Raw genomic sequence first — 27,072 nt, 5'->3', positions numbered from 1 at the left:
AAACGTACAAAAACTAGACACACTTTTATGTTTGCATGATCTCCAGAATTTCTAAGATTAGCACCTTTTCAAAAGGAATATATTCCGGTTAGAATGCAATACTAGTATAAACAGTGACTGATACAAATAATGGGATGTTTGATGCCAATATGGAGGGGTTTGCGTTGCAATTTTCAAGAGCATGGGCGCTGCGCTATGTGGGGTTCGGGGATCAAAGTATATTGTCTTGACTTGTCAAATTGATATGAAGTAAGAGACAATAACTACAAGTAAAATATTACAATATGGAAAATATTTGGTAACTACAAGTAAAATATTACAATATGGAAAATATTTGGTGTAGTTGTCCCTTTAAGAATTATACTATGGGTGTGAAAGGAGGAGGTCCTTGGCAACACAGACCCAGATAGACACGAAAATACATTGTAACAAGAATCAGCTAACATTGTTTACCTAATGAATTAATGCGTCAAGGAACTAAAGAAGATTCACTGTGTGCCACGGGTCCAAGGATTCGACAGCATTCATATCTGGAGGAGTGGGCTATTCAAATCTCAATCTGGAAATGTTATCAACAATGTTCTGCACTGATTCGATGCATTAATTCAGATTTCTAACTTAAACATCTAGGCTACTGTACAGCATTCCAAAAATAAGCAATGGGGCATCCTCCTCTTGAGTTCAGCGACTGCTATGAGGACAGTCCGGATTTTAGAGAAAGACTAAAATGCTATGAATTAGAATTGGAAAGAACAAGCAAATTTCTCAAAGATGTAATCAAAGACGGCAACAGTGTAATCAATGCAATCAAGGGTAAGCTTCTCTCTTTCTTCACCCTTTTTACTATTTTCTATATAGACTGTTTGTGGGTTTTAAATGTTTTTCTATGTAGTATGTCGAAGAAGAGGAACCTGCATTGTTTAGACACAGCCAACATACAAATTAGTTGAGCAATTGTTTCCAAAAAACAAAGCCTGCTTTGATATGATATAATGAAGCAATAAGCACGAGGGGGTGTAGTATGGCCAATATACCAGGCTAAGGGCTGTGCATATATACGAACCACGACGCAACGCGGAATGCCTGCATGGATACAGCACTTAGCCTTGTATGTTGGCCATATATCACAAACCCTCCAGGTGCCTTAATGCTTTCATAAACTGGTTCCCAACGTATTTCGAGCAGTAAAAATAAATGTTTTTGTCATACCCGTGGTATATGGTCTGATATACCACGGCTGTCAGCCAATCAGCATTCGGGGCTCGAACCAGACAGTTTATAATCTGTTGAAGCTCCTGATGGATTCCTATAAAAATACCTGAGTGTGAACAGATCCATAACATCATCAATGGAAAAACATTGCCAATTAATTGTGTGCCAAATAGTGACCTAATATGACTGTATTGGTATTGATTTCTGTTCAATTTTGATTTAACAAAATTTTACAGTAACACAAGTTCAGTATTTGTCTAGCAGCTGAATGACAAGCTAACAGTTTCAACCAGTTTATCAGCCTAACTAACATGTTACTTTTCTTGATAAATAATTTGTGGATGACAGTGGGCTGTGACGGCAGACTATCAATTATGTAACTAACAGAACATGTAAAAAAATCATGACCTAATATACAGACAACCTACAGTTATAGTGTAACTTAACAATGGTGAACTCTGGTATGTATGACTCATCCTATGCTGACTTGCGCATGTGACACTTTTACTGTGCTTCATAAAGTCAGTCAAAATCCACAGAGCATTTTAGGTAGGCTTAAATGTTTGTTTCAGTCATACAAAAAATATGACCTGACGTTTGCACAGTCAATAACCAAACCCAAACCACATGCTAAGCAAGCGTAAGTGAACATTGGCCTTCCTCCGTGATTCCTTGTTCGACGCAACTGCATAAGCAACATGAACCTGTAGCATAAACAACATTTTTTCATTGTTGTCGTGCTGTGCCTTATCCGTGCCATGGTCCTGTCTCTTTTCCTTCCTGTTTTCTCCTCCACCAAAACCACTGCCATGTGATATTTTACTCTACATATAAGGAGAAAATGCTGCCTTTGCAGATCATAAAAAGTGCAGCTTAAGGATTCTTACCCATCCCTTCCACATTACATAGCTGTGCCCCCCCCCCTCCCCTCATATACTCAATATAGCACATCCCCTTACTGTCCACGGTCCCTGAGCATTGCGCATAATGTTATTGCACAACCCTATAATTTCAATGTCAATGATTCCATGATTATTTTACACAGTTACATTTTGCTTATCACTTTTCATTATTGCACGTTCCTGAATGAGTGAGTCAGCCCCTAATGTCCTTATTTGTTCTTAAGGGTCAGTGGGTGTAGCACAAATTAGTTTTTGTACCTAGTTCATTTGCATCAGGGAAGTTTGTAGCGCTTCCTGGACAGCAGGAGCACAAACTCTGAGTTTAGCATATGGGAGGGGTCCTCTGCTATTTTGTTTGCCATCCTCAGCATATGTGTGGTAGCTGTCCAGAAAAGTTATGTTGGTAGGGTTGCTGATAATTCTTTCTTGCAGTTTCAGCAGACTTGTCACACTGGCTTTTGCCTGTACAATGACACTGTTCTACCACGCAGTGATGCAGGTGCGGGACACATACAAACTAAATATACTTTAAAACCAAATTGAAGCTGGGCCAATGGTTTACTGAAGGCTAGCCTCAGTGTGTCACCAAAGTACCACTGTGCTAATCCAAAACGTCAGCTCTTGGATGTTCTCCATGAGTACCGCTGCCTTTGTTGGTATAGGACCAAATTTACTGGAACAGTATTTGCATTGTTAGACCCACCGAGATTCCGTTCTGTAGCCCAATTCACAAAAGTCAAGCTTTTTATCTCGAAAACAGAAACTGTCATTGTAAGGAGAGATGCAGTGTTGCTGAGTATAGGATATGCCACTTATTCTGTTTTGGTGATAACTGGGAGTCACTTGAAGAGAGGTATTAGGAGCTGAAATAAGAGTTCCCCCCAACACCCATCTTGGTGCAAACACAAGTCCTCTAGTATAGTATATCATGTATTTTTTTAATCACTGAAGTGAGGAGGTTGACTTTCTATAAAGAATTGAAAACCCAAATTACAGAATTGCCTTTGAATGAAAGGATGGGCTATGTTATTGTTGGACTAGTCTGTCTGATATTTTCTGCCTCTTCATTGGCACACCTGAGGTAAAAGGAATTTGACACACCTATGCTAATGTAATGACTGTCTTCACTCATTAGAATGCTGAAAATAGATTATTTATAAACTGGGGGGTTCGAGCCTTGAATCCTGATTGGCTGAAAGCCGTGGTATATCAGACCAAATACCATGGGTATGACAACATTTATTTTTACTGCTCTAATTACGTTGTTAACCAGTTTATAATAGCAGTAAGGCATCTCAGGGGTTTGTGATATATGGCCAATATACCACGGCTAAGGGCTGTGTCCTAGCACTCTGCGTTGCATCGTGCTTAAGAACAGTCCTTAGCAGTGGTATATTGGCCATATACCACACCCCCTCGGACTTTATTGCTTAAGTATATTATTTGTATTTCTGATAGTTTTTGGTTGCTGAATTTCACTATCTGATATGTTATCATGCTGCCTGTCTGGGCTAGTCATGGGAACCACCAACCAGTACATGTCTCTAACGTTGACAATAGTCCTGAGTTAGCCCAAACCAAGAGTTGTCTAAGAGGAAGTAGGTGGGCCTCCTTATTCTTATTATTCCAGGCAGCATGACTTCCTCAAACATACCTTTTCTGTTTGGTTGCTCTCCAAATACTGTGCTTATTTATTTATGGCTGAACTGTAATGATGACAGTTCAATCACATATAAGCTCCATGTTTGGCAATCACCAAAATAAATATCACAATTTAATTGATAATGTCCTAATTACACCCTTTATCCTTTTATATCTAAATGTAAAGTGCTACTGTTATTATGTTGATTGTGTCGATAAAGTGTAATGTGTGTTTTATGAAGGTTATTCAGTGGCAGTGCAGAAGTTCTCCCAGACACTCAGTGTGTTCCAGTTCGACTTCATTGGTGATTCTCTGACAGATGATGAAATGAACATTGGTAAGTTCATATAGTGCTTTGTCATACATACACTTACTGTATTGGTCAGCCTGAAAGCCATATTCTGCATATCTCTATATGGCTCTAGTCTAGTCAGCCTTATTACTTTTCTCCCCAGCATTGACTGGTTGGCAATAGATTTCTTAATGTTTCTCAAAGTTTCAGTGTAATTGACTTCATTGAATTAGGAAGTTCTTTTTTGTTGTTGGTGATGGCACAAAGCCTTTATTGATTTCACTTCCTCCCTTGTTCAGTGCATATTAACCTGTCATCTTCTAGGGAACATGTTTACCCCATTAATTACACTATTAATGGGGTAAAAAAGAACTCTGCCAAATATATTCACTATACAGTTACATAACACAGGCCACACCATAATGTAATGTGACATTACAAGACATACTGTAAATGTATTGTGACACCAGCACACAGCTAGAATGTCTTGATAACACATTACCTTTTTGTCAAAACAGTGTCCAAGGTTAAAGAATATGTAGTTATGTACATGTGTCCTAGTTATGATATGTAACCTAATATCTATCTTTCTCTTTGTCTACAGCGGAGTCTTTCCAGGAGTTTGCTGGTCTCCTACAGGAAGTGGAGGATGACAGGATGATGCTGGTGGGTTATCAGCAGCACCTTTTTGACCCTCATACAACCAGAGGTGGAAATAAGAGAAACCCCAACTGGAACTGGCTTCCTGGGGTGAACTCTGTCTCTGGTCTTGTCCTCCTTTGGGCCTGTGCAATATAAATAATGATGTCATGATACTGCATTATCAGTGTGCAGTGAAAAGCAGCAGATCCTGTTATACTGGGCTTTCTGGATGCTTTACGGATTTTTAAAAAACACAGCTACTCTATAATTACAGCTGATGCTCTTTTTGAGGGGAAGAAGAGCAACACCTGCTGGAGTTCAAGATAATTCCCGGTTCATTTCTAGGCTTCTAATTGCTTGGTTACCTTTTTCATCCAATTTCTTATCATAACTAATCTTGCATGTTTGTAATGTAATGCATGGAATGCTTTTGCCAAATGGCCAACAGAACACTCAATGTTTCATGTTTTTTCCTCGTTCAGGTTCAGAATGCTTGTGATCTGCTTATCAAGCCACTGGAGAAGTTTCGCAAGGAGCAAATAGGAGTGACAAAGGTGAGTTCATATTTATGTTTATATTAATTTATTTATAGTATTTAGTGCGGTGGATACTTCAGTATTTACATTTGACAAATATTGGTTGTTGGATTGGATTGTTGAGTATACCTACTTTTCATTGAACAGTCATGTGCCCATGTAGCACTTTTTCACTTTAACTAGATGGGAGATAAACAGGATCTGAGTTTTGGCAGCGCATATAAATCACGCTCATGTGCTGCTGAGGTGACACGGGCCCCCTTCCCCTTCCTCCATCTCCTCCAGATTTGCTTGTTGTGAAAATTCAGTGCGAAGCTCATGACACCAACCTACTTATTCAGCAAGACATTCAGTCAAACACAATGTATTTGTTTTTAGTGTACCTACCCAGTCCCACCATAAACTGACCCAGTTGATCAACTTTAAACTTTTTTACCATTGCAAAGACTATTCAAATGTACTCTTTCTATCTATACTTGGTCCTACTGCATTGCAGGTTGATTGAATTGAGCATTTAGATTAAGTGAATAAATTGCCAAAGTCAGTGGATGTGCTGTAGTAACACCACTAGTGTCCAACTACATAAATGTAGAAAGACATGTCCTGGAGGAAGGAGCTTCCAACTGGGCACAAACTGGTTGAATCAACGTAATTTTTCAACGTATTGTGATATGGAATCAAAGTGGAAAATACGTTTATAGATATTGCGTGTTCGAATGTCATTGCGGACAACTTTAGAATTTTAACTAATTGGTAACTTTGCAACTACTTAGCATGTTAGCTAACTCTTCCCCTTAACCCTAACCTTAACCCTTTAACCTAACTCTTAACCTTAGCCTCTAGCCTTGCTGACGTTAGCCACCTAGCTAACATTAGACACAACAAATTAGAATTCATAACATATCATACGAATTGGAATTCGTAACATAACAAACAAAATTGATGATGGACATCTACAAATTAATACAAACCATACAAAACGTAACATATCATACTAATTGGAGTGTAACGGATTTAAATGTACTATGTTACATCTACCCCTGAGTCCAGGTTGGTTTGGGCTCCTGAGTGGTATAGTGGTCTAAGGCACTGCATCTCAGTGTTAGAGGTATCACTGCAGACCCTGGTTCGATTCCTAGCTGTATCACAACCGGGCGTGATTGGGAGTCCTATAGGGCGGCGCACAATTGGCCCAGCATTGTCCGGGTTGTAAATAAGAATTTGTTCTTACCTGACTTGCCTAGTTAAATAAAATAAATTAAAACTGAGCAAATGAAATGTGGCCATACTTCAGCAATGATGATATTTAGACCTATGTAGCATTTTACAAAGTCATCAATAACAATTGTTTGAATTCAACCCAGAATTGTTTAAAATAAACAGTCTAGGGTTTCAAGCTCTGGTTGATTTCAAATTTAATGTGATATTGAATTATTAAGTAATGGGACAAATTCACTTATGTGTATTAAAGTAGTCGAAAGTTTAGTGTTTAGTCCCACATTTCTTGATGTAATTAATCATTGCGTGCTAGGAATATGGGACCAAATACTAAGCTTGTTAATTTGTCCCAATACCTTTGGTCCCCTAAAATGGGGGACTATGTACAAAAAGTGCTGTAATTTCTAAACAGTTCACCCGATATGGATGAAAATACCCTCAAATGAAAGCTGACAGTCTGCACTTTAATCTCATAGTCATTGTATCATTTCAAATCCAAACTGCTGGAGTACAGAGCCAAAACTAAAATCTGTCACTGTCCCAATACTTTTGGAGCTCACTGTAAGTGAAAGTATAGGACTAACTCAAGTTACACTTTATTTATAGTGCATTTAAAGTCAGTGGCTCAGATGGAAATATCCAAGCAGTAGATACATCTCCTCCTTTAAATGTTGATATTTGGTTGCATTGTCAACCAAACACAATTTAATATTACCTTTGTAATGCAGTAAATAGTTTCCTTAACCTAAATTATCTTACAAAGGAATGTAATATTCTACCTTAAAACGAGTAACACATCTGTGGCCACATGTTGAGGTTACTAAAACTATAAAGGTCTTATGTAATCATATATACTATGTTCAAGATCACATTCATAAGTCATCACAGGTCTGTGGAGATCTTCACCATTGCTATAACAATCTGCGCTGAATCTCAAATGGCATTGATCACTTGCACCATGTACTTTTAATGTCATCTCAACTGCAATGCCAGTCATTTGGTTCTGCTTTTAGATGAATCACAGCAATGTCACATTAATCTGTTGTCTAAATAAACAAAATGTCTGATATTGTATTCCCATTTGAACTTTGCTGTGCTTTTAAATGGTTGAAAGCACAGTGATAGACATTTGGGTGACAACTAAACCAAAAATCAAACATTGTTTTCCATGGGAATTTGGTTGTGCTTTTAGATAGTTGAAAGCATAGTGATAACACATAGGAAATTCAACTGTCTTTTTAAGAGGGTGAGTATAATTTGTAATCCCATTGATCAACATCTCAACCACATTGAAATTATGTAGTGTGTCCAGATCTATCTAACACACATTAGTCTCAGCATTTGTACTAAATACATGGACATTGCTTTCAAGAAGTGGTAGATTGCCTTTATCCAACTAAATATTTGTGTGACTCTCTTCCATTTGCCAAGTAAGCTATGGTCTAGGTTGTGGACTGTAGTGCTTTGGCATCTGTAATCAACTGCAGATGACCTCAGCTGAGACGCTAGCTCAAACAACTGCTTGGCATCCCAAGCGTGTTGGCAGTACTATCTACACCAGGGTTTCCCAACTCTGTCTTTGAGGATGTCCAGACAGCCCACATTTTTGTTATAGCCCTGCACTAACAGACCTGATTCATCTAATCAACTAATACTCAACGCCCAAACCTTCTATTTTAACAAACTAACGCAATGGTAAATCTTAGCGCTGACGGTAGCGCTATAGGTCCGGGGGTGTGTCAGAAATATTTTTTCTAATTTCACAGCAGGAATTATGGGAACAATAGGTGACGGTGCTGCGAAAAGGCTGGGTTTTGATTCATATATAAGTTGTCGGTAGGAGTTGTGGGACAAGGGCTTGACCATTCACTGGCCAATCAACTTGTTCCAAGGATTAATACTTCATGTGGTTGTCTCAAGTTGTGTATGTTATTGACTGCCTTTGCGTTGTCATCAACTCCAATTCGGCTGGAGGCACGGAATATTTGTGTCCTCGTCCGTTTATTAAAGGCCCAATGCAGTCAAAATTCATTTTTTCATTTGATCAGTGTTATTTCCTAATAGTTGCTGTTTGGAAACACAATCTACACAGGACCTTCTAACCAGCAGGTTTGCATGGGTGTGGCATTTTGGCTGTCCATGCTGATATGACCATCCTGAAAATTGGTCAATAGACCAATAGCAGCAAAGAGTTCCAAACCTCTCTGCCAATAACAGCTAATTTTCATTTTTCCCTTCCCCATTCAGATAGGTCCCAGAGACAGTCCTAGCTAAATTCTTGCTTGAGAAAAGTATTTTTTTTGTTGCTAAAAAGCTATTTTTTCCCATTTTAATGGAACTCTATTACAATAAGGTACTTAATTGTTACCCAGAAAATTATATGCATTGTTCTTGACCCCATTTCACACGGGCTATTTTGATTAAGATTTATTTCAAAGCGGTCTCATGAGCCAAACCTTTTATTGATAGTATTGGGTACTGGTGAATGCATTGGGCAGAAAAAAAACTGCCTTCATTGATATGTACACGGGCACAAAGAGCACATTTCTGTTGTTTCATGAGCATTTGGGCACTGTGCGTCATGGATATTACATAACCAAACGCTTTAACGCTAAGACCTACTTTTGTTGAGTCAAATCTCCCTATTTACGCTGAATGAAATTGTCACTTTTGCGCTAGTTGTTAAGGACACACCTCAAATATTGCCACTCCTTTCACCTCAGTGCAAGCGAGATGATACTGGGGCAAAGGTTGGAAAATGCCAGAGTGCCAGTTTTTACATGCTGTAATTGCCAGCTAACGTGTGTTTTGACACTTGTACCGCCTTAGTGCCAGACAAAAGTAGAGCCCCTTGAGTAGTTGAATCAGGTGTGTGAGGGTTCAGTGCAGGGCGAGAACAACACTGTGGACTGTTTTGTAGTCCCCCAGGAGAGAGTTGGGAAACACTGATCTCAACTGATCAAGGCCAGTTATGGCTGTGTGGAGCAACATGTGCATGTACAAACTCAAATCAAATCAAATTGTATTTGTCACATACACATGGTTAGCAGATGTTAATGCGAGTGTAGCGAAATGCTTGTGCTTCTAGTTCCGACAATGCAGTAATAACCAACGAGTAACCTAACAATTTCAAAACAGCTACCGTATACACACAAGTGTAGAGGGATGAAGAATATGTACATAAAGATATATGAATGAGTGATGGTACAGAACGGCATAGGCAAGATGCAGTAGATGTGCATCTGTAAAAGTTTGTGAGTGCTTTTGGTGAGAAGCCGAATTTCTTCAGCCTCCTGAGGTTCTTCACCACGCCGCCTGTGTGGGTGGACCAATTCAGTTTGTCCGTGATGTGTACGCAGAGGAACTTAACTTTCTACCCTATCCACATCGACGGGACAGGAGGCTGAAGAAATTCGGCTTCTCACCAAAAGCACTCACAAACTTTTACAGATGCACAATCGAGAGAATCTTGTGCTCCCTCTGCTGTTTCCTGAAGTCCACGATCATCTCCTTTGTTTTGTTGAGTGTGAGGTTCTTTTCCTGACACCACACTCCGAGGGCCCTCACCTCCTCCCTGTAGGCCGTCTCTTCGTTGTTGGTAATCAAGCCTACCACTGTAGTGTCGTCTGCAAACTTGATGATTGAGTCGGAGGCGTGCATGGCCACACAGTCGTGGGTGAACAGGGAGTACAGGAGAGGGCTCAGAACGCACCCTTGTGCGGCCCCAGTGTTGAGGATCAGTCGGGTGGAGATGTTGTTACCTACCCTCACCACCTGTGGGCGGCCCGCCGGGAAGTCCAGTACCCAGTTGCACAGGCCGGGGTCGAGACCCAGGGTCTCGAGCTTGATGACGAGTTTGGAGGGTACTATGGTGTTAAATGCTGAGCTGTAGTCGATGAACAGCATTCTCACATAGGTATTCCTCTTGTCCAGATGGGTTAGGGCAGTGTGCAGTGTGGTTGCGATTGCGTCATCTGTCGACCTATTGGGGTTGCGATTGCGTCGTCTGTGGACCTATTGGGGCGGTAAGCAAATTGGAGTGGGTCTAGGGTGTCAGGTAGGGTGGAGGTGATATGGTCCTTGACTAGTCTCTCAAAGCACTTCATGATGACGGAATTGAGTGCTACGGGGCGGTAGTCGTTTAGCTCAGTTACCTTAGCTTTCTTGGGAATAGGAACAATGGTGGCCCTCTTGAAGCATGTGGGAACAGCAGACTGGGATAAGGATTGATTGAATATGTCCGTAAACACACCAGCCAGCTGGTCTGTGCATGCTCCGAGGACGCGGCTGGTGATGCCGTCTGGGCCTGCAGCCTTGCGAGGGTTAAAACGTTTAAATGTTTTACTCACGTCGGCTGCAGTGAAGGAGAGTCCGCAGGCTCTGGTAGCGGGCCGTGTCAGTGGCACTGTATTGTCCTCAAAGCGAGCAAAGAAGTTGTTTAGTCTGTCTGGGAGCAAGCCAAACTGTTACTATTATGACATTATGATCTTGCTATTATTCTTGTTGCCACATGATGAATTCTCACACTGAAAAACAATTCAAATGTTTTGTTGAATTATTGTGTAATTAATTGAATAAACTTCTGTCTATCTTTTAGGAAAGAAGAAAGAAGTTTGAGAAAGAGAGTGAAAAATATTACTCTCAGTTAGATAAACATCTAAATTTGTCAGCTAAGAAGAAGGAAACTCAGCTGCAGGAGGTTGGTGGAAATCCCTCAACAGAGACTTCCTGTAAAGAGTTTAATGGAACTCTGAAGGGATTAAAAGTTTTGTTTGTAAAATGTGAATATTTTATTCTAATGCTCCCTAATTGGATAGCTCAACTGGCTCAAGCTCACCGGCTTAAAGTTTAGCCAATAACAACAAATATTAAGACTATTCGGAAACAAGCTGCTTTGTAATCACCATTTCATTCCTCCAAAGGCTGACGAGCTGCTGGACAAAGAGAGGCGGAACTTCTATGAGTCGTCAGTGGAATATGTGTATCAGATCCAGCAGGTGCAGGACAGGAAGAAGTTTGATGTGGTGGAGCCTGTGAGTGTTTTCTTCCTCTCGGTCGTCCACACTTCCTGTTTACACCTCCCTGTGTTGCTGCACGGATATCCACAGACAGACAGACAGACAGACAGACAGACAGACAGACAGACAGACAGACAGACAGACAGACAGACAGACAGACAGACAGACAGACAGACAGACAGACGCTGCCTGTGTAAGCTATTAAATGATACGGCCACAGTGGATCAGTGGCACACATCCTGAACAACCATAATTACCTCTGAACACCATTGCACATTGAGACAGGCAAGTCTAACATGGCACACTAGGAAATAATTACTCACAATCTCATTGATTTTGATTTCTCATTTGAACCAATGGCTAGATTAGCAATAGGTCAGTGTTAGAGTACGGTATGAGTGAGTGTTAAGAACAGCCTTTGATCAGCTATGAGAGTCTAGAAGTCTGGTACGCAAGGCTACTGTAGTACGGAGGTGAACTCTTACACTTCACTTCATTAAGTATTATAAAATTAATTCGCCCATTATAAGAATATAGTGAACGGACCATTTTTGAATAATTATCAATATACTAATAATCGGTTTTATGTTGGGTTGTTTTCAATGAACAGGTGCTGGCATTTCTTCACAGTATCCTAACACTCAACAACCTGACGGTGGAGATGACTCAGGACTTCATGCCCTATAAGCAGGAGCTGCAGCTCAGCTTGCAGAATGTGAGTAGCTACCGATGGTAATGACAACATTAGTTAAATGAGACTCAATAATGATGATGCCTAAACCTGGAGGCGATAGATATATTAATGGTGATGGGTCTAGTTAGGACTCCAGGAAGCTGTCATAGGGCTTCCCAATAACCATCCAACATGACCGTGAGTCTGAGTGTGTTTTGATGTGATATGCAGACGCGGAACCACTTTGAGAGCACTCGTGAGGAGATAGAGGAGCTGATGAAGAGAATGAAGCAGCAAACCCAAATTGGTAAAATGCACAGCCAACCAGTCATTGAGGGCTACTTGTACTCTCAGGAGAAGTGTAAGTATACATGCTTTAGTTTGTAAACCTGCTACATTCCTCTCAACATGTTGTATTCAATAAGCCCTGACCTGACATGATAAACTGCTCTCTCAGGGGCCTTGGGTGTGTCATGGGTGAAGTACTACTGTAAGTATCACAAAGACAGCAAGCTGTTTGTCATGGTCCCTGCTGAACCAAAACCTGCAACCAAACAGGTAGGTCATAAAATGGGTCGTATAATCTGTATAAGACACTTGAACAACTATTTGTCACATCTCTGATATTTGATCAGACTCAATGGAATTATTTAAATGCACATGCGCTCATATATTGCTTGTGTTTTTACTGTTTTATTAACTTTCTCCAAAGCTTTAATGTAGATATTCTCTCTAGTCCTCTCCCCCCCACCTTAACTACACACTATCATGGTTTCTTCCAGGGCCCCACAGAGCTGAAGCTTAAATCCTGCTTCCGCAGAAAGACAGAGTCCATAGACAAGCGCTTCTGCTTTGATATTGAAACTTACGAGAGGTTAGTATAAATGCTCCACTTTGAGACTTCGAGATGAGGTAGACTTTGTATTAGATGATACATGCCTTGTGGGATAAACAAGTTTGAGCAGTGAGGTGAACAGGTGGTCTACAAGGAAACTAAGTGTGTGGGTACAGAGTGGATTCTAGCCCAAACAATCAGTTGGCAGCAGGCTCCTCTATATCCTGCTGGAAGCAGATGGCAAACTCAGTGATTTCAGGGGAAGGGAACACCATGAACTCATATGTATACAAGCAAAACATTCTGTACAATATGCACAGCAGAGGGACACAAGCCATACACTGACATTTCATATCAGACCGAGGGATGTCAGACACCAGTTCATAAAATGTTGATCAATCAGGGCAGACAAATACAGGTAACTACCAAAAGGAAACACCAACAAAGAGTCTTAATAAGGTGTTAGGCCACCACGATCCGCCAAAACAGCTTCAATGCACCTTGACATAGATTCTACAAGTGTCTGGAACTCTATTGGAGGGATGCGACACCATTCTTACATGAGAAATTCCATAATGTTGTGGTTTTGTTGATGGTGGTGGAAACCACCTGCTTTCAATATACTTTATATCCCTTATGCTCAAGTGTTTCCTCTTTTTTGGCAGTTATATGTAGATTTAAGTTCATTTTTATTTGGACTATGGGTCTCATGTAACAAAACTGTAGACAAATAAATGAAATATATGCCCTAACTGTGACACTTGTTCCTATAACTATAGAAACACACCTGTCACACTCCAGGCAGTTTCGGAGGCCAACAGGAAGTTGTGGATGGAGGCCATGTACGGAAAAGAGCCTGTGAGTTTCTTTGCTGCCTCCTACTGGAGGGTCCATACAACCCCCCTGGTCCAAAAGTTATTCTGTACTGTAAAGGCATTGTGTTTATAGTCCTCATCTTGCTGTTTACTTTGGTTTTGATAAACAATAATATGATTATAAAAGCAGCATCTCTTTATAATAATAGCATATATTCAGCATCATACAGATAATTTATGATGGCCACAGAAAGCTCCACATATATTTCTGTTTCTTGGTGTCTTACATTTTCCTTTCATTCCAGATTTATCATTCCCCAATTCACAAGCAAGCTGAAAGTATGTACCATTACCAGTGTTCTTTTTTTGTATTTTACTGCAGTATATTATAGTGAATTAAAATGTATTCGTCTCATTGAACATCCTTACACACACATTTGTATGTAGTGCCACTGCTTGTGAAATCTAACAAATGTTACTTGCCTTCCACAGTGCAATTGAATGAAGTTGGATTCAAGTTTGTGAGAAAATGCATCAACTTTGTTGAAACTGAAGGTAAAGTTACCAGAAAGTTCCAGTACACACCATGTGTTTTCTCTTTGTATGTCTCGGATCAGATTTCATGCCAGTTTTGTCATAGTCTAGTCAGTTTGCCTCATTGCCCTTTAGAGGGCAGAGATGAGTTGTGTTTGGAATGAGATCTGCTAAAGCCTCACTGCTATCCTGAATGAACCTTCTCACCAAAGGCCAGCACTAAATAAAAACACACTGGCTCCAATGTGACGTCCGGCCAGGAGAGCATAACTTTGGCATGTAGCTCAACATAATAAACGTCCTTACAGTAGAGTACTTCAGTCCGTACTAAATGAGCTGTTTTACTTTATTTACATCAATGGAACTATTAATAACGCACCAGTACTGTGCATAGCTTATTAATAATCATGCTTGCAGGTAGGCAACAAAGGTATACTCCAGAGGGAGTCTATTCACATGTGGCATCAGAACACTTTTAACAGTGTGGTCACCTCATATTCAACTGTTTCTATTTCTCAAGCAGCTTAAATTCTTTAGATTCCATGGGCCTTCTCACTTCAGCCCTCCCTAATTCACTCTTCTATACTCTACTTTAATTTAGTAAAAATACACTCAGTCTGTATTTATGAGTTTGGTGAAGCACCAGCACTATGATATGCTCCCTGTATCTTTCACAACCAGTAAGATATGCAGGCATCATATAATAACATAAACTCCAGCTGTCCACTGGAGCAGTGAAGCAAATCATTCATTTGAAAGAGGTTGAGACGTAGGCTAGCGTTGTCAAGGCGGTGTCTGCTACGTTCCCATTTTCACTCCAGTTCAGACAGGCCTGCACTGAGGAACAGCCTGTACATTTCCACTGCTTGGAATTTCTCTGGAGGAAACTCCCCCTTTAGTTTCCTTTTACCTCAACCCCATCCACTCTCTCCATCTCCTGCTCTCTTTTACAGGACTCACACAAGAAGGAGTGTACAGAACTGTTGGCAGCAACATCCAAGTCCAGAAGCTTTTAAATGTATTTTTTGGTGAGGAAATTACCCAGTCAACATCTGTGCTCTCTATTGAGTTGGGATTGAGGAATGCATAGAAACAGAAGGGCTGTTTTGAAGCAGAATAAAATGATTAAGTTGTTAAATTTACCTGTTTCACTGGCACACACAACAGGATTTGAAACAATATTAAAAAGTACTAAGTAAATATTGTTTTATTTCTAATTTATGGACTAGTTTATGAGTAATTTCCTCGCCCCTAAGGCGGATGACAATTAATTGATCCGATATTTAAGCCCTCTATAATGATGTTGTGGAAACATTGAAATGTTATATTTACTTGCCTTTTTGAATGAAGGATTACAATTAATGGTTGCATATAAATAAATAATCTGAGACAAATAAGCTCTTTAATAAAATAGTTTAATTAACTCTAGACCAATATATTCAGATATTTCAACTGTCTGGACCTACTGTAGATAACTTGCCAGTTATTTTTTTATATATATAGCTATATATTTTATTTTGACCATTACTGCATATTTGTTTTTAATTGATTCCCTCCTCTCTCTGTAGACCAGAAATGCCCAGGGGATGTGGATTTCCACAGCGCTGACTGGGACATGAAAACCATCACCAGTGCCATGAAGTTTTATCTCAGGTGTGTTCCCATCCTCTTAAATCATCCAGCAGGTGACACACAAGAGCCAGCTGCTCTGGAACAACAAGTTCAATAGAATTATGTTACACCAGCCTTTGTCTGAAGCCCATTAGCACTCAGCTTCTACATCAGAGCCATATAAAATTAAATACGGCTCTGTATTTCGTGAAGTGTACACTATGCACAGTATAGTATGTACATTTTGCAGTTCTATGGCATTTCCAGACTGTATATTCTGTATATGGAAATATTATGTTTCAATTTATGTTTCAAGTTAGTTATGTCTAATGATTAGAGATACTTTGTAATAATCTATGCTGGCTGAGGATGAGAGGTTGTTCTCTGCTCCATGAGCCTAGTATAATTGTTTGCTGTTTGAAGTACTCCGTTACAAGGCCTTTTGGCTTCAAGGCCAGGTTTTTATCCTCCCCCAATACCCATCATGATGATTTACTCACATGTCTTTTTGCCACGCTTGGAAGAGGCCAGGCAGCTGTTTGAAGGAGCTTGCTCAAGGCCTTTGGTCTCTCATGCCTTAACACTGCGCTGATAAATCTAATTTCAGATCAGGAAATAAAAATGTTGATAAAGAGAAATTTGCCAGTGAACACTCATTCATTCAGAATGAGTAGCACTTGTTGATGCTGAAAGTACATGAGCAATACATGAGTAGCAGTTGTTAAAAAGGGTGTTTTAGGGTATGATGTAAGTGTTGGAGTATTTGTACTGTACTTGTTTACCTGATCGCGTGTGTTCATCCACAGGAGTCTAGCAGAGCCTCTGATGACCTACGGTCTCAACAGGGACCTCATCTTAGCAGCAAGTAAGACGTGTTTTCGCACTTACTGACTTAAAAACAACATTGGGGAAACAATTACTGAAACCCACTTCAAGATTAAATATTATCTGATTTGCATATGGCTTACACATTTAAAAAGAAACTGCACCAGTCCCCTAAACTGATGGAATTCTGTTGTCAGATTTATAGATCTTTAGCATAGTCTCATTGCACATAAAACGTATGTTTCCTTCTCATGTGAGGGCATGTTTTTGTAGGACACATTTTGTCTGACACTACTGTACATTTGTATTGTACAAGTCATTACATTTTTAAGGTTGGCTTTGGGAGCTGAGCAACAGGTTGTTTACTTCCACATCTTGTCGTGTGTTTGCCAAATGCTCTCTGTAGAGTTAATTCATTGTGCATTTGTTCTCCATCAGAGTGAGTTCATTCTCAAGTTCTACAGGCTGGGTTACAGCTATAAAAGGGAAGAAAAAAAGTACACAGGCACACATCTGTGTGTTCCTTACATAAGCAATAACAAAGAACAAATGCATTTTCTTTTATTAGGTCTTTCCAATCAATTAGAAGTTCCAACCTCCAGATAGCTTATTCAGTTCTCCTGCGGGTGATTCTAGTCCCCTGCCTTCTTTTGTGTTCCGTTTCTCCACAGACTGGATCCACAGTATCCTAGTGGGTGTGTGAAACTCCATATTTTGTATTTGAAAATGCCATAATTAAATGGTAAAATCATTGTAATGGTATGTTGTACACCAGCTCTAATCCTCTTAACTGAGACAAGCCCCCATGCCCCAGGAGACCTATTGTTCAACTGAATGAGGTCCTCGTTTCACATTACACCACAATGCAGCTGTGTGGAGCTGGACCCCTGAAATGTTTTGACTGGGATTAGCCTTTGCTGATTTATTTGCTCATGCACAATGTCTATGCATGTTTAATTAACACCCCATATATACATAATGGATTGTGTAAAATCGGCAACAGATAAATGCCCTAAAAGCAGTGATGTTTAGGTCAGTCTCAGTTGAGGATAATATAGAAATTATTGAGCATGTAAAAAGTATTTCTCGTCTCTTAGAATCGGATAATCTAGATGATCGACTGGGTGCAATCCACTGCCTGACGTACAAACTCCCAGAGAAGAATCGAGAAATGCTAAGCCTACTGATCCAACACCTGGTCAAGTAAGTTGTGCTGCAGCCTCTGTGCCTTGCCTCCTAACTGATGCAGTTACAAGGGTTATTCTTATTTAGGCCTTTTATTGTGGTGTAATTACATATCTGTTGTGTTGCCCGTGGGCCCAGTGAAGGGGTTAACTGGCATCTGTTCAGATGATTACTGTATCGGACCTAGAAACTTGTATCTATGTATAGCACTTGTAATGTACTTTTCAATTGGGAAATACATGTCCAGTCCTCCAATATCATCAATATCCTGTTCATTCATTTATGATAGTTGTGCAATTATAAATTGACATTAACTGGCATTAAGTTTTTCGCTATTTGAGAGATGTTTGTTCCTATTGGACATGTCTTTAGAGAGTCATGTTGTTTACGAACTTGTCTGGATTGCTATTGACAGTGTCTGCGGTAACAGTGGGGACAACCTGATGACTCCCTCCAACATGGGTGTGATCTTTGGCCCCACCCTGATGAGGGCAAAGGAGGAGACTGTGGCAGCCATGTTGGATATAAAGTTCCAGAACATTGTTGTTGAGATTCTCATTGAGGACTATACCAAGGTGAATTTGAAAGATTAATTTACCGCTCCTCCCTTGCAAAGAGGTCAAGAGTCATGTGATGGTTATTTTATGCTCTGTGGCATCATAAACATTCAAGTAGGCCATGGTACATTCTCGATCAGTGAATCTCAAAACACTTTTTCTCTCGGGGGGGGGGGGGCTCTCTTCCATCATTGGGGAACAACTTAGCTAAAAAGAAAAAATGTCAGCTGACATGGGCTACTTGATCTGGACATTTCTGACAAGTTATAAATGGCTTTCAAAGGTCTGCAATGCCTGACATGACAAGAGGAAAACTGATGATGTACTACCCATTTTCGAAATTGCACCTTGTGTATTCTACTATTACAACTTTCAAGAGTATGTTGAAAGCCTGAGTCGGTCATTCAACTTACTCTTGAAAGTTGGATTAGTAGAATGCACAAGGTGCACAGTTTAGGAACCACTGATCTAGATACTATTTAATGCGTATTCTCAAGTATAATGTAATGTATATTAAATGTAAGTCCTTTTAGATGAGCTGGTGTGATTACAGATCTTCTGCAGCGCACCAGATGAGAGTTCCACAGCCCCACCGATGCCTCCTCCAAGGATCACCCCAAGGAAACGGCAACCAATCACCATCGCCAAGCGTCCGCTCCGCATCTGCCTAGCAGTTAATTGTGGCCAGCTCCAGAACACTGAGAGTAATTATTTGCCTCTGGTTTAATCATCACGATCCTCCTCATCATCACCATAACCATTATTATCATTACCATCCCTTGTCCTGCGAAAGCAGATTATATTTAGATTATTACAGTGTTCAGTTGGTATGAGTAAGGTGATTTATACAGTAGGTGGCTGATGTTTATTCTGGACACAGTATTACTGATGTGTGAATCCTAAGTACTTGTGAATTGCTAGCATAGAATGATAAAAAAATGTATATATATAACCTTTATTTAACTAGGCAAGCCAGTTAAGAATTAACTCTTATTTACAATGATGGCCTACCCCAGCCAAACCCTAACCTGGACAACGCTGGGCCAATTGTGCGCCGCCCTATGGGACTCCCAATCATGGCCGGTTGTGATACAGCCTGGAATCGAACAAGGGTCTGTAGTGACGCCTCTAGCACTGAGATGCTGTGCCTTAGATCGCTGCGCCACTCGGGAGCCAGAATACAGCATGTACTTTTATTTCTAAATGTTTGATCTTTACATTGCATGCCCTCTGAGGGAAAAGTGTGAGTTATGTTATCAAGTTAAAAGCAATTTTGTTGAATTGGAAACAATAAACATAACAAAATGTCATGTCATATCTAGATGTTGGCTTACTCCGACCTCTTCCTAAGCCAAGCTTAACCATACTTTTTATTTGTTAACTGCACTTAGAGAGGCAGATGGAGGTCTTGTGTGCTCACTGAATGGAAGTTTTTGCTTCAGGCTAAATCATGTAATTTATACCTCTTGTAACTTTGTGTTAAATGTCTCTGTGTGAGTCAGTCCTTTCATTTACTGTGGTATGGATAGATGTGGAGCACTTGCTACGTGTCCTCCCCTCATTGTGTGGTATTTTATTTATTGCTATTCTCTGAGTTCCTGCGTGGAGTTACCAAATAACCAGCTCCGCTTTGCATGACAAGTAACTACCACCTGTCTGAATCCATCGCAGCATTTGAATAGTGCATGTACCACTGGAAACCTGGCCAACAGCATGACTCGAGATGAGACAAAGAGTACACCGAAGTCGTCTGTTTACTTTTTAATCTCCTAGATGAATAGATAATTGTTATATGCAATCCTCTTTCCTAAAAACATAATTTTTCTCTGGATCACAGACTATATTAATCCACAAAATGCTTTGTTTTTTCTCTCCATTATTTAATAAATCTGCCCAAATGCCCACATTAGACATTGCTTTCATAATACTCAGAATGCATGAATGAATGAAAGTACTAATTAAAATAATATATCTTGGTTTGTGTGGGTCATTTGTTTGTATTAGTTAAACATGGTTAAATCACATATACCACATGTATAGTAGCAGTATGCTACATGTGATTGGTAGGAGCTCAGGAGAAGTAATGATCATATCAAGTTCTAAATCCGTTGTAAAGCAGCAACCTCTGCATTATGACTGTGGGGAATTACCTGCATGTTCTTTAACCAATAAACCCACCACAAGAAGGTGGTACAGGAATCGGGCTATGATGAAAATGTGTTGCACTTTATTTGTATTTTGATTTAACTATGTTGTGAAACTGTTTGTCACAGATGAGCAGAAAGGCAGCAGGCAGAATGGCAGCAGACCAGAGGGGGTGGATTTTGGCGGGGACACCCCAACGAGCCCCACACCTCTCCAAAGGACCAAACCCATTACCGCCCCTCCACGGCTCCATAGGGACACTCAAAGGCAGGCCCTCCTGCCCAAGCCATCCACCCGCCAGGACAGACACTCAGACTCTGACGTTGCCAAACTTGTCGCTAAGCTACAAGACGGAGGTCAGAGGTCAGATGCAACAGCCAATGGTGAGACAGGAGTCACTGTGAACCGAGCGCAGTCCTTCCAATGTAGGAGACCACCTCCTCGAAGTGTTGCAGTCATCAGAGAAGGTAGCAGAACAATCTAGCCTACTACATCATCTCACAACACAAACACACTATGAATTCTAGACTTTTATATGTGGCTTAACCACAGTGCCTAGCTGGTCTGGGATATTGATGCCATATCATGTGCAATGAGAAGAGAAATTGGAAAGTGGCTTTTCATACATTGTTAGCTTTTTTCATTTTGAATCTACATTTTACAACAGTTTACCTAAGATTTTCCTTCCTTACATTGCAGCAAAAAGTGACGGCATGATAAAAACGAGGTCTCTAGCTGAGAAGCCTGCCATCTGCAGACCTCCAACCAGACCCCCTGACCCCCCTAGCCGATACCCTGCACCCCACAAGAGCCCCACTGCAGCCCCCAGCGAGGACACCCCAGCGTCGTAGTAAGTAGATCTTAGAACTCAGACCCAGACACTCCATCCAGACTGATTCAAATTGTAATCAAGAGAACAATCACAAAATGTTAGCTATGAGTTTCCTTTTGGTCTTCTTCCAGTCCCTGTAAGTCCCTTGTTAAATGTTTCCCCTGTCAAATTGAAATATCACATGAAGTTGTATCCCCTTTTCCTAATGAACCCTCCACACATACCAATTCCATTGACTGCATTTGTTGCCAACATTGTCTATCTGGTTTACTCCTCTCCAAACATGTGTTATTCTGTTTTGGAGTTGGGTTGTATAGTCAAGAGTTTTTAATTTTGTAAAATTTTATTTCATCTTTATTTTACCAGGTAGGCTAGTTGAGAACAAGTTCTCATTTACAACTGCGACTTGGCCAAGATAAAGCAAAGCAGTTTGACACATACAACAACACGGAGTTACACATGGAATAAACAAACATACAATCAATAATACAGTAGAAAGGTCTATATACAGTATGTGCAAATGAGGTAGGATAAGGGAGGTAAGGCAATAAATAGGCAATAGTGGCGAGGTAATTACAATATAGCAATTAAACACTGGTAGATGTGCAGAAGATGAATGTGCAAGTAGAGATACTGGGGTGCAAAGGAGCAAGATTAATAAATAAATACAGTATGGGGATGAGGTAGTTGGATATGCTATTTACAGATGGGCTATGTACAGGTGCAGGGATCTGTGAGCTGCTCTGACAGCTGGTGCTTAAAGCTAGTGAGGGAGATATGTGTCTCCAGCTTCAGTGATTTTTGCAGTTCGTTCTAGTCATTGGCAGCAGAGAACTGGAAGGAAAGGTGGCCAAAGGAAGAATTGGCTTTGGGGGTGACCAGTGAGATAACTGCTGGAGCGCGTGCTACGGGTGGGTGCTGCTATGGTGACCAGTGAGCTGAGAAAAGGTGGGACTTTACATAGCAGAGAATTGTAGATGACCTGGAGCCAGTGGGTTTGGTGACGAGTATGATGCGACGGCCAGCCAACGAGAGAGGTGTGGGCAGCGAATGGTTGAAGAGCATACATTTAGTTTTACTTGCATTTAAGAGCAGTTGGAGGCCACGGAAGGAGAGTTGTATGGCATTGAAGCTCGTCTGGAGGTTTGTTAACACAGTGTCCAAAGAAGGGCCAGAGGTATAGAGAACGGTGTCATCTGCGTAGAGGTTGTTCAGAGAATCACCAGCAGCAAGAGCGACATCATTGATGTATACAGAGAAGAGAGTTGGCCAGAGAATTGAACACAGTGGAACTCCCATAGAGACTGCCAGAGGTCCGGACAACAGGCCCTCCGATTTGACACACTGAACTCAATCAGAGAAGTAGTTGGTGAACCAAGCGAGGCAGTAATTTGAGAAACCAAGGCTGTTGAGTCTGCCGATAAGAATGTGGTGATTGACAGAGTCGAAAGCCTTGGCCAGGTCGATGAATACGGCTGCAAAGTAATGTCTCTTATTGATGGCGGTTATGATATCATTTAGGACCTTGAGCGTGGCTGAGGTGCACCCATAACCAACTCGGAAACCAGATTGCATAGCGGAGAAGATACGGTGGGATTCGAAATGGTCGGTGATCTGTTTGTTAAATTGGCTTTCGAAGACCTTAGAAAGGCAGCGTTGGATAGATATAGGTCTGTAGCAGTTAGGGTCTAGAGTGTCTCCCCCTTTGAAGAGGGGGATGACCGCGGCAGCTTTCCAATCTATGAGAGGAAAGAGAGGTTGAACAGGCTAGTAATAGGGGTTGCAACAATTTCGACAGATAATTTTAGAAAGAGAGGGTCCAGATTGTCTAGCCTGGCTGATTTGTAGGGGTCTAGATTTTGCAGCTCTTTCAGAACATCAGCTATCTGGATTTGGGTGAATGAGAAATGAGGGAGGCTTGGGCGAGTTTCTGTGGGGGGTGGTGGGCTGTTGATCGGGATAGCGGTAGCCAGGCCAGCCGTAGAAAAATGCTTATTGAAATTCTCAATTATAGTGGATTTATCGGTGGTGACAGTGTTTCCTAGGCTCAGTGCAGTGGGTAGCTGGGAGGAGATGCTCTTATTCTCCATGGACTTTACAGTGTCCCAGAACTTTTTTGAGTTTGTGCTACAGGATGCTAATTTCTGCTTGATTAAGCTAGCCTTAGCTTTCCTAACTGCCTGTGTATATTGGTTCCTAACTTCCCTGAAATGTTGCATATCACGGGGGCTATTCAATGCTTATGCAAAATGCCACATGATGTTTTTGTGCTGGTCAAGGGCAGTTAGGTCTGGAGAGAACAAAGGGCTATATCTGTTCCTGGTTCTAAATGTTTTGAATAGGGCATGCCTATTTAAGATGGTGAGGAAGGCACTTTTAAAGAATAACTAGGCATCCTCTACTGATGGGATGAGGTCAATATCCTTCCAGGATACCCGGGCCAGAACGATTAGAAAGGCCTGCTCGCTGAAGTGTTTTAGGGAGCGTTTGACAGTGATGAGGGGTGGTCGTTTGACCGCAGACCCATTACGGATGCAGGCAATGAGGCAGTGATCGCTGAGATCTTGGTTGAAAACAGCAGAGGTGTATTTGGAGGGCAAGTTGGTTAGGATGATATCTATGAGGGTGCCCGTGTTTACGGATTTGGGGTTGTACCTGGTGGGTTCATTGATAATTTGTGTGAGATTGAGCGCATCAAGCTTAGATTGTAGGATGACCGTGGTGTTAAGCATGTCCCCGTTTAGGTCACCTAGCAGCATGAGCTCTGAAGATAGATGGGGGGCAATCAATTCACATATGGTGTCCAGGGCACAGCTGGGGGCAGGAGTGGTCTATAGCAAGCGGCAACGGTGAGAGACTTGTTTCTGGAAAGGTGTAAATGAGTGTACATGAAGTCTTAGTCAATGTATTTTCTTATTATTCACTAGTCAATTCCGAAATTCCCTGCTATGATTTCAGCTTCAGTGTCCTATTTGATATCACATTGTAGCAACAAAATAACCTATATTTTGCTACTCACCATTGACCCTTGTACTCTGTCCATGCCTGCCCCTGTTGTTTTACAAGGGGTATGCCGTGCAATGCCATAATATATTTAGGGAGATATTTTCTGCCCACTAAATACAGCTAAAATGCACAAAAGAAAAACAAGGTTACTAATAATACTTTCACGGTAATGCTGTAGTATTTAGTACTGTAGTACTCTTTTACAATGTCCATGTGATTGTGGCAATCATTTATGTGGATCTCAAGTTAACAGTGTGCTCCACAGATGTAGGTAATGAGATCACAAGCTGCATTATTCCTAACTCATTTTGTATTAGGTGACCTGTCTATTTCAAATACTACAGTTGTTTTGTAACATCCTATTCTAAGTAACATGTCATTTTCACATTGCCAGGGCTGTTTAGTGGGCAGAAAATGTTGCCCATAACTTTTGTCATTGTACTCTAGCAGTGTTTGGTATGCTGTAAGACCAACATGTCTCAGGGATCATCTGGGATTAATCTGTCTTTCTGTTACTCTTTTTCCAGTGTTGCTTCCAAAGCCAAGTTTTTTGAGAATGCTTCAAGGTAATTTGGAAGGTAGGTTTGAAAATAAACTCAATCTCTACATGCCCCTTTGCTCCATGAAATCCTAATGTAGAGTAAATCAGCAAGATATGCATGTTACATGATGAGATGGCAGTGGTTACTGCCATGGTTGGCAAGGTCTCAACATGCTCCAAAGCCAAGTTGTTTAAACATTATGCTTCATGCTGATGGCTGAGAAATAAATCAATGAGTTCACTTTAAAGATGAACTATTGAAAGTAACTTGCTCTTAAAAATGAAGTAGTCACTGTCCCTGGTCTCAGCTTGTTTGGCCGTTTATAATTAAAGAGGAGCTGAGAGGTTGCCTCGAATGATCTCAAATGAATGTTGAAAATTATCCATACTTGGCCATACAACTATGTCCATGCTTGTATGACTAAAGTGATAAGCCCCCAACTTTAACTGCCACAGACCTACATGTCTTTCCCACGAACAAGCTTTAACAAGTGATTGAGCTCATGATTAGGCTCTATTTTCGCCTGGCGCTAAGGAGGCGCAAGTGTCAAACACACTGGCATTTTCCACCCCTTATGCCAGGTTCAGCAAATTACCAGTCTAACATCAGCTCGCTTGCGCTGAGGTGGAAGTGGTGGCAATATTTCAGGTGTGTCCTTAAAAACAAGCGCAAAATTGACGATTTCATGCAGTGCTAATGGGATGTTTTAAGACCCACAAAAAGCGGGTCTTAATGGTAACACAGTTAGTAATAGCATGGATTATGAGAGCAGTGCCCATGGAATGTACCTTTTTGTGCCAGTCAATCTCGTATTTCAAAACATAAAAACGAAGGTTACGTATGTAACCACGCTTATGTGAGCTATATGGATCGCTCCAATATATTGGTATCACTCCACGGCGGAGGGACACATCCGAGGTGAGGATTTACAGAATTACTCCCATGTACACCTGTGTCACAACCGGGGTCCGCCCCTATATATAGACCCCATGGCCGCGACATACGTTCTCTACATAATTTTTGAGGCGCCTCTAGCTCCATAGAGGATTGGAGTGATCCGAATAGCTCACATAACCGTGGTTACATACGTAACCTTCGTTATGTTTTACTATATTGGATCACTCCAATATATTGGTATACCCGTACCAGATTAGTCGGTGCTAGAGGGACCTGGCCAACCAGCGGAACAGTCCCAGCCCAGGACTGCTGAACCAACCGCAGAGGGAGGTGCCACATTTACCCGATAGTACCTAGCAACGGTGCCCAGCTGGCCGCAGCACAGATATCAGCGAGGGGCACTCCTCTCAGTAGAGCCCAGGATGCAGCCACACCTCGTGTTGAATATGCCACCACAGATCCCAGCACTGGCTTGCCAGCCAGGCGGTATCGTGTCCACGATCCAGTGAGACAAAGAGCTGGTCTGTTGTTCTCACTGACCGTGTCCGCTCCACAAAGGCAGCCAGTGCCCTCACAGTGCACAGCATGCCAGAGGGAGGCCCAGACTCCCCCACCACTGCCGGGGGGGTCGTAAGCAGATAGGATAAAAAGGGATGTTCACATGACTGTCTGATAGGACCTTCGGCAGGAATGAAGGGTTGGGGCGGAGAGATATACTTCTCTCCCCAGGGTCCATCCTGTAGCACTCAGAACTTATTGAAAGAGCGTGGAGCTCACCCACCCTCTTCATGGAAGTAATCACTACCAAGAAAACCACCTTCATAGAGAGGTGTTTCAGGGAGGCAGACTCCAACTGTTCGAAAGGCAGCTTTGCCAAGCTGCCAAGAGCACTTACAGATCCCAGCTGGTCCTAGCTGGACCCAGGAGACAAACCCCCTTCATAAACCTGGAGACCAAGGGATGGCGTCCCACTGGCCTGCCCATCCACCCCGCATGGCAGGCAAATATAGCGGCCAAATACCCTCTCAGTGTAGAGGCTGCCAAGCCCTCATCCAAGCGAGACTGCAGGTATTGGAGGACATACTGCACCCCGCATGACTCGGGCACAACCTCAATACTAGTGCACCAAGAGCAGAACAACCATCAGCGCAAC

At 41.4% G+C, this 27,072-nt stretch overlaps 1 protein-coding gene across 5 annotated transcripts in view; it reads left to right on the top strand.

Annotated features, from left to right (window-relative positions):
- Positions 1-380: 380 nt before the first annotated feature.
- LOC129868612 (oligophrenin-1-like) overlaps positions 381-27,072 on the top strand; it is a 60,490-nt gene continuing 33,798 nt past the window's right edge. For 4 of the 5 annotated variants that reach the window (XR_008761783.1, XM_055942738.1, XM_055942737.1 and 1 more), the window contains exons 1-22: positions 381-813; positions 3,998-4,093; positions 4,653-4,714; positions 5,173-5,244; positions 11,042-11,143; positions 11,367-11,477; positions 12,073-12,177; positions 12,367-12,496; positions 12,593-12,693; positions 12,918-13,009; positions 13,750-13,828; positions 14,091-14,124; positions 14,278-14,340; positions 15,273-15,347; positions 15,888-15,972; positions 16,737-16,795; positions 17,853-17,958; positions 18,356-18,515; positions 19,051-19,201; positions 20,771-21,109; positions 21,342-21,492; positions 25,008-25,058. Coding sequence is in view for 4 of the 5 variants with exons in the window: in XM_055942738.1 (XP_055798713.1) it covers positions 660-813; positions 3,998-4,093; positions 4,653-4,714; positions 5,173-5,244; positions 11,042-11,143; positions 11,367-11,477; positions 12,073-12,177; positions 12,367-12,496; positions 12,593-12,693; positions 12,918-13,009; positions 13,750-13,828; positions 14,091-14,124; positions 14,278-14,340; positions 15,273-15,347; positions 15,888-15,972; positions 16,737-16,795; positions 17,853-17,958; positions 18,356-18,515; positions 19,051-19,201; positions 20,771-21,109; positions 21,342-21,492; positions 25,008-25,050 (2,370 nt within the window). In the remaining variant the exon portion in view is untranslated. The remainder of the gene's footprint in view (positions 814-3,997; positions 4,094-4,652; positions 4,715-5,172; positions 5,245-11,041; positions 11,144-11,366; positions 11,478-12,072; positions 12,178-12,366; positions 12,497-12,592; positions 12,694-12,917; positions 13,010-13,749; positions 13,829-14,090; positions 14,125-14,277; positions 14,341-15,272; positions 15,348-15,887; positions 15,973-16,736; positions 16,796-17,852; positions 17,959-18,355; positions 18,516-19,050; positions 19,202-20,770; positions 21,110-21,341; positions 21,493-25,007; positions 25,059-27,072) is intronic. The other variant, XM_055942735.1, reaches the window with a different exon arrangement.

This window comes from Salvelinus fontinalis, chromosome 13, assembly GCF_029448725.1.
Source record: "Salvelinus fontinalis isolate EN_2023a chromosome 13, ASM2944872v1, whole genome shotgun sequence".
Lineage (NCBI taxonomy): Eukaryota > Metazoa > Chordata > Actinopteri > Salmoniformes > Salmonidae > Salvelinus > Salvelinus fontinalis.
The sequence above is the reverse complement of the archived record's forward strand: the minus strand, read 5'-3'. Positions and strand labels throughout refer to the sequence as shown.